General features: G+C 41.8%; 1 protein-coding gene across 1 annotated transcript; it reads right to left on the bottom strand.

Annotated features, from left to right (window-relative positions):
- Window positions 1-4,265: 4,265 nt before the first annotated feature.
- On the bottom strand, window positions 4,266-9,475 carry LOC308078361 (glutamine synthetase-like). The gene is made up of 7 exons (XM_080419491.1): window positions 9,416-9,475; window positions 8,567-8,741; window positions 7,643-7,804; window positions 7,073-7,219; window positions 6,450-6,577; window positions 6,059-6,258; window positions 4,266-4,670 (listed from the first exon to the last, which is right to left on the bottom strand). The coding sequence occupies exons 2-7, from the start codon at window positions 8,733-8,735 to the stop codon at window positions 4,355-4,357; spliced, it is 1,122 nt and encodes a 373-aa protein (XP_080275617.1). The 5' UTR covers window positions 8,736-8,741; window positions 9,416-9,475; the 3' UTR covers window positions 4,266-4,354.
- Window positions 9,476-11,529: the final 2,054 nt, after the last annotated feature.

Raw genomic sequence — 11,529 nt, forward strand, 5'->3', positions numbered from 1 at the left:
CACGAATTTGGCGAGACTCCGCCCAGAAACAGCGTCCCGGGAGGTCACATGATCAAAAACGCCGTTTCCCTTAGTATAGTGTGGGAGGTGTACACGCCGTGTACACGGAGCACATTTCTAATAGTTCGCTCTGTAATAGGCTGGACTAGGCTGGACTAGGCTGGACTAAGCTGGACAAGGCTAGCTTAGCCTCGAGAAGGTCCATCGGGGGGGGGGGGGGGGGGGGGTGGCACAAATTTGGCCAGACCCCGCCCAGTAACAGCGTCCCGGGAGGTCACATGATCAGAAACGTTGTTTCCCATAGCATAGTGTGGGAGGTGTACACGCCATGTACACGGAGCACATTTCTAATAGTTGGCCTTGATTGATTGATTGATTGATTGATTGAGGCTAGCCTATCCTCGAGAGGGTCCATCGGGGTGGGCTTGGCAAAAATTTGGCGAGACCCCGCCCAGGAACAACGTCCCGGGAGGTCACATGATCAGAAACGGCTTTTCCCATAGCATAGTGTGGGAGGTGTACACGCCGTGTACATGGAGCACATTTCTAATAGTTCGCTCTGTAATAGGCTGGACTAGGCTGGACAAGGCTAGCCTAGCCTCGAGAAGGTCCATCGGGGGGGGTGTGGCACAAATTTGGCGAGACCCCGCCCAGAAACAGCGTCCCGGGAGGTCACTTGATCAGAAACGCTGTTTCCCATAGCATAGTGTGGGAGGTGTACACGATCAGAAACGCCGTTTCCCATAGTATACTGTGGGAGGTGTACACGGTTCATTTCTAATAGTTTTGGTTCATAGCCTTGCACCCTGACACCCTGCCACCCTGTGGAATTATGCTTGAACTGCAAGATAGGACCCTAAAACGTAAACAAAGGGGAAAAAAATCTGTGTGGGTAATCCGTAAGACTGATGGGCGAACAAGTAGTGTCCACGCGCAGAGGGGGGCCCAGAGGACATGTAGAGTCCACCCCCTGAATTTTCACGCCCCCACGGGCTGCACAGTGGGGCCTGGAAATTTGGCCGTGTACACTTCCAATAGCCGCTGCCTTAATTGCACGCCAAACTCAATAGGGGTAATAATAATAATAATAATAATAGTAATAATAATAATAATAATAATAACAATAATAACAATAATAATAATAATAATGAAAGGATGAATGAATGATTATAATCTGATGGTTTCAGTGTGCTACCTGTCCCTGATGGTTTTGCAGTCAGAAAGAGTACTGTCTGTCATTGTGGGTGCTTTTTGTGCTAGGCGCTTTGTGACAGGTAGCTTTAATGGTGTATTTATGTAAAAAAAAAAGAAGGAAAAAAAGGATTGCTGTCTTTACCTGGATTTCCATTTGGATCTGCACCGCAAAATCCAGAATGTCAGTTTAACTCTAAACTAATAGTCAGGATTTGTTATAGGGAAAGGGCATCATTATCCAAGGTCAATGGACGCTCCTCTGTGTACTGTCTTGCATATGTAAGAATGTTATACAATGTTTCACAAGAGGTAATAACCACTTATGATTTTCAATTTAGGTTTCATTTTTTATCCGGGGTGAGAAGAGCACTCATGTAATCTCAACTCAAACCATGTCATCTCAAATTATCCAGTTTTTTAATGTATTTTCCCCCCTTATTTCCTATGCTCCAGTTGCCAACATGTTAGAAGGATTTTAAGGTAAAAGCCACAGAGACACACAGCTACTCGGCCAACCCTGGTCAAATGCTCTGAGACAGATGCTTCCATGACAACAGACAAACGCCATGGTTGCCAAGTTACTGGCAGTATCCATGGAAATGAGAAACTGATCAGGTCTGAAGAATCACTTCTTTTTTTTTTCCTGTCCGGCCACGTTGTGAAGGCTATACCTTTACACCAGTGGTTCTCAAAGTGGGGTCCGGGGACCCCCAGGGGTCCCCAGCCAAATGTGTTAATACGATATCACAATCATTTTAACCACTTTATCCATTTATACGTTGGCTATTCAAAAATAGCAGATATACAAGCTCACAGCACGTCATTTCGTGCCGCGCTGCAAGTTTGTACATCTGCTATTTTTTTATGTTTGGAAAACGATGAATCATTTTATTTAATTTTTTTGCATAAATCTTCTCTTCTGGGGGTCCCTGGCACAACCTTTTCAGATGGGGGTCCGCGTCCAAATACAAGTCCTTGACTTGAAAATGTTTAATGTACATCAAACTGGGGGTCCTTGCAATTAAAAAGTTTGAGAGCCACTGTTTTACACAACTCGAAAATGTTATCCATTCGGAGAGCTCAAAGGTCAAAGGTCAGTCCTCAAATGAGGACATGAGTTTCATGTTCATCATCTCACATGTCAGAGTGTTAATTTGACTGTGTAAGTCGTACAAATGTAATACATTTCAGCATAAGACTAACTGGCAATACTGAAATGATGTGTGTGTGTGTGTGTGTGTGTGTGTGTGTGTGTGTGTGTGTGTGTGTGTGTGTGTGTGTGTGTGTGTGTGTGTGTGTGTGTGTGTGTGTGTGTGTGTGTGTGTGTGTGTGTGTGTGTGTGTGTGTAATTATATGACACCACGTTAGTGATATCCTTGGTCTTGTCTAGTCTACAATTTGTTGGGCCTGGTCTGGGGAATATGATCGGTTACATCATCACTTCTCTACTGTTTGGACACCTAATTAATATCTCTTCTTTAAAAGCCATCAGTGTTAATTTAACTCTTAATGTGTATTCCTTTTTCAAACTCCCTGAGTAGAGGCTACTGTAGCTGAAGGATTATCTGGAATTAAAAGCATTATCATTGCGCCACCTAGTGGAGAATTGCAGAAAGTTTCACCTTACCGCCACAGTGCACCTTTATTTCATGATATCACCTGAAGTAGTAGGCTACTTTACAATCAAACAAGAAAGGATCCATTAATATCAATTAACAATAGCCTATATCAGTGGTTCTCAAAGTTATTCATGTCAAGTACCCCCAAGTTATTTGACCGCAGACCCCATCTAAAAACATTGCCAGGGACCCCCATACAAGATTTGTGTTGCAAAAAATATTCAATATGTATTATGTTTCACACACATTGCGATGCTTTGTGAGCTTGTAGATCAACAATGTATTCAATATATACAGGGTTAAAGTGGTTAAACTGATCTTGTGGATATATTAACACATTTTGCTGGGGACCCCTTGGAACTCCTTCAAGGGCCCCAGTGAGTCCCGCACCTAACTTTGAGAACCACTGGCCTACGTAACGTATAATGTGTGCTCACTAAATCAACTGACAAGGAATATACACTGTACTATTAACAGCATATCTTAGGTATCCAATTAACAGCAGTGATACGTATATAATATTGTACAGTAGGTATTCATAGATATTCATATGGCTCTAAAGTAAACAAGATTAAAACAACGCATTGGTGAATAAAAGCATCTAACATTATTATCTCTTCATCCTGCAGAACACAGTAAACTCCTCACTGTCAGATGTGCTGTAAGTGTTATTTATTTGTTAAAATACATTTTAAATAGCTCTATATTCCCTTAGTTTAATCAAAGATATGTGAGTTTGTTCAGTAACAGGGTCTTCCCATCTCTCCATCTCTTGAGTCTTTAGTGAACAGAAAAAAAAACAAGTGAATCTGAAAGTGTAACAAAAACAAAAGCAGAACAAAATGGAACTGAACAAAAACTAAGCTCATAAATGGCTCCAATCAGGGTCCTGATGGGATGAAAATTGGTCTCCCACTCCCACCTGAAAATATATTTACTCTCTGGAGAGATGGGGAGACCCCTGTTGAACAAACACACTATAGCAGGGGTCCTCAACAGGGGGTCCGGGACCCCTAGGGGGTGACTTGAACCCTCGCATCCCTATTCTGGGGGGAGCATTAGCTGAAAATAGCAGATCTACAAGCTCACAGCGCATCAGCTACACATTGTGAGCTTATAGATTTTCGGCCAGGAGCAGACCAAGTCAAAGGTCAAGTTTACAAAGTATATCTGAGGGTTTAAGTAGTTTAATGTCTGAAAACACACATTTAACATGAATCCAATAAGTAGTGGGGGTCCCTGCTTCATCCCTCTCTCAGCTAAGGGGTCCTTGACCTGAAAAACGTGGAAGACCCCTGCTCTATAGCAATGATTATCATATAGAGCTTTAACTTCTTTCTCTTTTTTTCTTTGCTTTTCTATTTTTACAAGATAGCCCCAAAAAATATCACTTTAATTTATCCATTTGCAATTCTGAGACTGTACAAATGGAACCATAAGGGTCCATTTGGTTTCATTTGTACACTCTAACAAATGGATAAAATGACACAGAGGATTGTCCTGTAGTGCAAGTATCCACCTCTGGACACATTCACTCTGCATCACCCTTCCTCGTCCTCCTCCTCCTCCAGTCCCTCCAGCAGGCAGGTGCGTGCGATGGCCCCCGTCACCACGTACGGGTCGCAGTTGGCCGAGGGCCGGCGGTCCTCGAAGTAGCCGCGCTGCTCCTGTCCCACCTGCCGCGGGATGCGGATGCTGGCCCCGCGGTTGGCCACGCCCGCAGAGAAGTCGTTGATGTGGGCGGTCTCGTGCAGGCCCGTCAGACGCCTCTTGTTGTCCTGTCCTCCGCGTGGGTCGTACATCAAGATGTGTGCGGCGTGGTTCTTGCCCAGCTTCTCTATGGCCTGCTCAATGTGTCTGCAACACAATAGTAGAGAAACATAAACAACTAGAAAAAGTGCTCCTCGGAGCACAAGTCTCCGCCAGGTCAGGTAGGTTATTATGGCCTCCTGGTGGCGCTATAATAGGCCAATGTGAAAAGGGTGCCATTTATTCTTAGGCTTTGCACGGCAATCGGACACTGCATGCATGATTTGAGGCATTTTGTTCTAAAAATTTGTTTTGCAAATTTTGACCTGCTGGTGGCGCTATAACATTCCAATGTTAAAAGGGTGGCATTTGTTCCTCAACGTAGTGCAAATGTGCATTCAAAGTTTCACCACAATCGGACGCTGCGTTCATGATTTGCGGCATTTTGTTCAAAACGGGCCACTCCTGCAAACATGAATGTCAATGTTAGCCAATCAGGATGGAATATGAAAAATCAAACAGATCCGTCTTGATCACATGACTATAGAGATCATGTGTACCTATTTGCGTGAAATTTGGATCAAATCTGAAGGCTTAATATTAAAAAAATTGTTTTACATAATTCTGCCTCCTGGTGGCGCTATAAAAGGCAAATGTGAAAAATGCAGGGCAAAGGTTTTTCCTTGGCCTCTAGAGAGTGTGCATACAAAGTTTTACACTGATCGGTGCAGTTATAGGTAAAAACACGAATCGGCCTGTTACTGCGCCACCATGAGGCTGATTTGAACATTTTCAAATGGCATTTCTTCCTCGGCCTAATGGGAATGTGTGAGCAAAATTTCACGGAAATTGTATGCTGTGTTCATGATTTGAGGCATTTTGTTCGAAACGGATGACTCCTGCAAACTTTGAAAGCCAATTTTTGCCAATCAGGATGGAATATGAAAAATCTGAAATTAGCCGTTTCTTTTAATGACTATAGAGATACTGTGTACCGATTTGGGGGATTTATGGCCAAAATCTGTAGGAGTATTGTCCAAAAATGTGTTTTGCAAAAAGCGGCCTCCTGGTGGCGCTATAACAGGCCCATTTGAAAAATTTGGGGCAGAGGTTCTGCTCTGGCATCCAGGGAGTGTGTGTGCACAGTTTCTCTGCGATCAAGCCAACGGTGCCAGAGATTAGCTGTACACAAAATGACAGAATGACGGACACACGGACGGACACACGGACACACACACGGACGGACGGACGGACGGACAGGGGCGAAAACATACTCTCGCCAGCAGGGGCGAAAACATACTCTCGCCATGCCTTTCGGCCTGGCGGAGACAACAAACACACTCTCAGGTGTGAGAGGAAAAATCTCTCTCTCTCTCAGATCAGGGATCCAGTATTACAGTGTGTGTGTCAGTGTGTGTGTGTGTGTGTGTGTGTGTGTGTGTGTGTGCGTGTGTGTGTGTGTGTGCGCGCGTGCGTGTGCGCGTGTATACACTCACTGCAGTCCACCTTCCTCCCTCATCAGCTTGGTGCTGACATTAGTATGACAGCCAGCACCGTTCCAGTTGCCTTTCATGGGCTTGGGGTCCATGGTGGCGAGGACCCCGAAGTCCTCGCACACGCGATGCAGAATGAAACGTGCCGCCCACAGATGGTCCCCCATCTCAATCCCCTCACAGGGGCCCACCTGGAACTCCCACTGGAATCCGAGAAACAACAGAGGAAAGATGGAAATGAGCAACAGGGGAAAGAGAGAGGAGAGAGGCGTAAGAAAAACAAGATGAGTGGAGAAACGCAAAATCAAGTCGACATACAACTACATTAATGTGAGAGATGTAATCCGAGGTGTATTTCCTTCCACTATGCAACATTGTAGTAACTAGTACTTGCCTGAGAAGGCATAACCTCAGCGTTGGTGCCACATATTTTGACCCCGGCGAAGAGGCAGGCTTTGTAGTGGCACTCCACGATATCACGGCCGTAAACATTGCCTGCGCCCACGCCACAGTAGTATGGGCCTTCAGATGGAAAACAATAGAAGACTGTTGTTCAGTGTCGTTCCAATCCTTTCAAATCTAATGTGTATACAAAATGTTTATCAGTGTTCTCAGTGTTCATTTATCCACTTGAAACTGCAACACTCAGTTGAATAGTTAAAGCTGCATTCAAGAAAAGAACTGATTTTAATGAATACAATTGTATTTTAACCAATCTGTAGGGTATGGAGTATGTTAATACAAAATAACCAGTACATCTGTGCAGTGGTTGTAGGTATGTCTCCCTACTCTTCCACTGAGAAACCTAGACACTGGTGTCAGGTAGGACAGGTGTTGACAAGTAGTACAGCCTGTGGCTCATACGCGCAATATCTCCCCTGGCCGAGGATTGCCTCTTAGAGAGCGCCAGAGCGGTAGACATCTCTCATGAGAGTGACCCGAGTTCAAATCAAGGGTATAGGACACATTAGTATTAGTATTTTATTGTGTAGTTGAGCAACACGTGTGCTACAGTACCTTGGGGTCCAGGATATCCATTCTGAGGCCAACTAAAAGGGTGTCCATCGATTCCTAACAGTGTGTATTCCTGCTCCATGCCAAACCAGATGCAATGCTCCTTAACCTTCTCCATCACTTTACTGCACTGGAACCGTTGATTTGATTCTGGATTGGGGGGGAAAAGGCGGTTATAATTATACAATTATAAATAGAGATGCAATTATTGATTATATTCTTACATATATCAACAAATCAATTACCTCATAACAAGCAATGTATCGATAACCATGTAAGCATACGTTTATAATTTGTGTCATGCAGAACATTTTTAAAATAGACATATTGCATTGCCACACGTTGTGAGCTTGTAGATCAGCAATTTTCACTATTTTTTTACATTCTTTATTTTAAAAACACTTGTCACCTATAATGACATAAAACATTGGGATTGATTATTATTTATGAATCGAATATTTTATTAAACAATCAATTATATGTTCTATAATCAATGAAGTTGATTAGTTAGATTAACTGTCACAGCCCTACTGTTGCACAGCTGTGTCTTGTAGGAGAAACATTAGGTTATACCTGCAGGTAAGCGGTTGTACTCGAGGACCTCACAGAGCACCAGCTTGTTGGGGTCCAGGGTGAAGGGATCCCTGAACATCCGTATGGGGACCAAGTACATATCACTGTTGGTACCCTCAGACTGGGCCGTACTGGAGCCATCAAAGCTCCATTCAGGAATATCTGTCAGAATGAACCATCAGCAAAACAGATGCAATACATTACAATAAGTATGCAGTAATTCTTCCCCGGGGAAATTGATGAGGAATTGGAGAGGAATATTGGCAATTAATAGCACATACAGTACATACAGTCATAGACTAGGATCTTAATCATCAATTGTGCAAACTTGTCCAGTCCTTGGAAAATAACTTTTAACAATCACCTCTTTATTATTATTATCACTTTTTTCAATTTCTACTGATTAAATGTATGTAGAGTAAATCAAAGTCATGGCATTTGGTATTGCATTGGTCATTAGTGCAATTATGGCCGCATTCACAGTGGTCACTTCCCTAACACTGCAACCTTCCCCTGAGCACATAGTTACTGTATGGGTAAGAATTATGGCTGGGAAATACATCGATTTTACATCAACATCGTGATATGAGACTAGATATCGTCTGGGATTTTGGTTTCCTGGTTCTAATAACAATTGAGCCTGATTGTAGACTTTCAAAATTGTTAAACATTGTTCATAGCGCATCACATCACATTATTAACTTGTAAATCGGATATTTTCACTATTTTTAAAAATTGTATAAAAAAATTATATTGTTTTCTCAATATGACCTCATCACAATATTCATTCATATTGAGGTATTTGATAAGAAATATGATGTGATCTGATAATATTGATTTTGTCCATATCGCCCACCCTATACTAACCCCCATGCTACACAGTATAAAATTCACCCATGCAGGACAGGAGACGAAGGCGATTACCTTCAATTGATTTAGGCTCTTTGTCCAGAGTTTTAGTCTTGTTGCGCAGGCCCTGCCCCGAGCCATCAAGCCAGATATATGTGACCTGACAGTAGTCTCCCTGTGGTAGGCTCAGGTAATGTGGCCGAAGGATCTTGTTAAGGCGAGAACTGTCTGACACGGTCTCCATGTTGACCTTTAGAAGAGATAGTTTACAGCGTTGTCAGAGGCATATTTTCAGAAATAAATAGAGGGTGGCAAAAAATTACCACTTAAGCCCTATATATACATATACAGTATATATATATATATATATTTTAAAAAAAGCAATCCACAAGCTCACAACACATCATGATGTGAACATTTTAAATATATATCTTTGGAAAATGTTCACCTATAATGAACAAAATAGGGGATGCCAGGTTACTCGAGCTCTAAATGTAAATATGCAATGCATGTAATCCATGTTCATGTGAGGAATATATTACAAACATTCTGCACATTAACAAAAAAACATATAACATTGTATTAAAGTGGCACTATGTAACTTTATTTTGTTATGAATAAAGTGTAATTTCATCCAATCTGTATGGTAGAGTATGTCTATTGAGACATTTAGATCCTGTGTCTAGGTGAGACATGACCTTTGACACGATTCTGTTTCTGGTTTGACGTGAATTTTGACCTGAGGTCAAGATTCAATTCATCCCATGAGCTAGCAGGCAGGCTCTATTAGCTCAAAGGTAAAATAATGCAGCACTTGCCCAGAGACCCGGGTTCAAATCCGGAGTAGAAGAGGAAAGTTACATAGTGCAGCTTTAACATGTCACAATAAGAGGCAAATAGACAAATAAACATGTCTGAACTTACTTTGGTAGAGTCCAGATAAGATGAAGTTCTGTGTCAACTCTCTTCTCAGATTGATTTCTGCTACACTACCTAAACCTGTTTATAGCGTTTCAATGACATGCAAATGACTGATGTCACAGGCTCACGTGACTTACAGTATATGAATTAATTAATTATTTAAAACATCATCCATTGTTTCTGTTCCGTGGACAGGAAACATCAGCACAAAACACAACACATACTCTATATGCTCAGTATCAACACACCCAGGCGCTTTATTTTGTATATAAAGTTAAATCATCTATAAATTAGCAAACAAACAAAACAAAACGAGACAAAACAAATCCGCTGTAGACAATGCTGACATTTAGACATGTACACCTGAGCCAGCCAAAACCTCTCTCTCCCCACGAGAATTAAACATGAATATCCAAGAGGAGGCAGGAGATCTGCTGATGGACAACTATTGATGTTTGCTGAGCCACATCAAAACCTTGCAGCTCAGTGCACATCAGCACACAATTAAAAAAAATAGAGGCTGCTAATTTTCCATTAGGCTAGCTGTCTTGAGATTGGGAAGGACAGAACATTTTGACTCACAGCACAACCACGTCCAAAGGGGACATTCCCAGAGGGCAGAGTCAGAGTTTATTAGACAAGTGAGGCTACCTTCATAAAGTATATGTGGCGTTTAATGTTATCAGATAGGGACTGAGCACAACACAACATTATGTGTGCCTTACTAGGTTGGTGTTTTGCTGTTAAAGTATCCTGATCTCAATGAGGATAAAGACTTCACATATCTTCTATAAATAATGTGCTCTACTCTCTCTATATACTGTAGCTCCCCCATGATTCTCACAGCCTATGGTCAAACCTATGTGTATTAAATCTTTCATTTATGATGTGTATTATATAAATTTGTTTCTGTGTGATCTCATCTCATGTTGTTTTGTGTTTCAATTTTGAACTTGTCTCACCTGTCATGTCATTATCTGGGTCATATGGTTACCTCTCACAGGGAGAGGTTGTTGCTATGACATGATATAGGGGAGGCCACACCCATTTGTCTGTGTGTGCATGTCTGTCTGTGTGTGTGTGTGTGTGTGTGTGTGTGTGTGTGTGTGTGTGTGTGTGTGTGTGTGTGTGTGTGTGTGTGTGTGTGTGTGTGTGTGTGTGTGTGTGTGTGTGTGTGTGTGTGTGTGTGTGTGTGTGTGTGTGTGTGTGTGTGTGTGTGTGTGTGTGTGTGTGTGTGTGTGTGTGTGTGTGTGTGTGTGTGTGTGTGTGTGTGTGTGTGTGTTTGTGCCTTTGCCTTTCTGTTTGTTTCAAGAGCAGCCATACATGATGTAGTGTGTCTGAATACTGAATGAACAGCTTGGCTGCAGGTAACAAACAAAAAAGAATACTGCATCATGGGGAATGCATATGGGGGATGTCAATTTATTTTCTTTACTGAAAAATGTATTTCAAATTAAGTTCAAGGAAAATAAAATGTCTCATAGGTATGTTTTCTCCTTTTTTTCTCTGCTTACAAACAAGAGACAATATACGTACAATGCTTAAAGGACAATAAAGGACAGCTTGCATATGAAGCCAAACAATACTAAAGTAAAACAGTGATTACATGCATGTATCGACGAACACCAATAAGTTCTTCAGGTTTTAATATGAGGGTTTTAAAAGTGGTGTGATATTTTTGGTTGTTAAAAAGCTCAAACTTTATATTCTGATAACCATTGCTATAGAGTGTTTGTTCGGTAACAGGGCCTCCCCAACTTCTCAGCTCTTTAATAAACAGAAAATATATTTTCAGGTGGGCTACAAATGTAATCCCATCAGGAGAGAGACCCATTTATTAGCTTCCATTTTATAGGAGACTATAACAGTTCCATTTTTGTTTGCTCATTTTATTACTTCCAGTTTCACTTGTTTATCCTGTATGCTGCATGAGTTCTGTGTGCTGATTGGATGAAATTGGTATCCTGACCTGAAAATGTATCATCTGTGAGCTGGAGAGATGGGGAGATCCTGGTTACTGAACAAACACTAGTCTATAGCAATGACTATCAGAATATAGTTATTTAACACTTATTTAAACAAATATAGATATAATATAGTTGGAGAGGCATCAGAGT

The sequence above is a fragment of the Gymnoscopelus braueri genome (genome assembly GCF_963280865.1).
Source record: "Gymnoscopelus braueri genome assembly, chromosome: 22".
NCBI lineage: Eukaryota > Metazoa > Chordata > Actinopteri > Myctophiformes > Myctophidae > Gymnoscopelus > Gymnoscopelus braueri.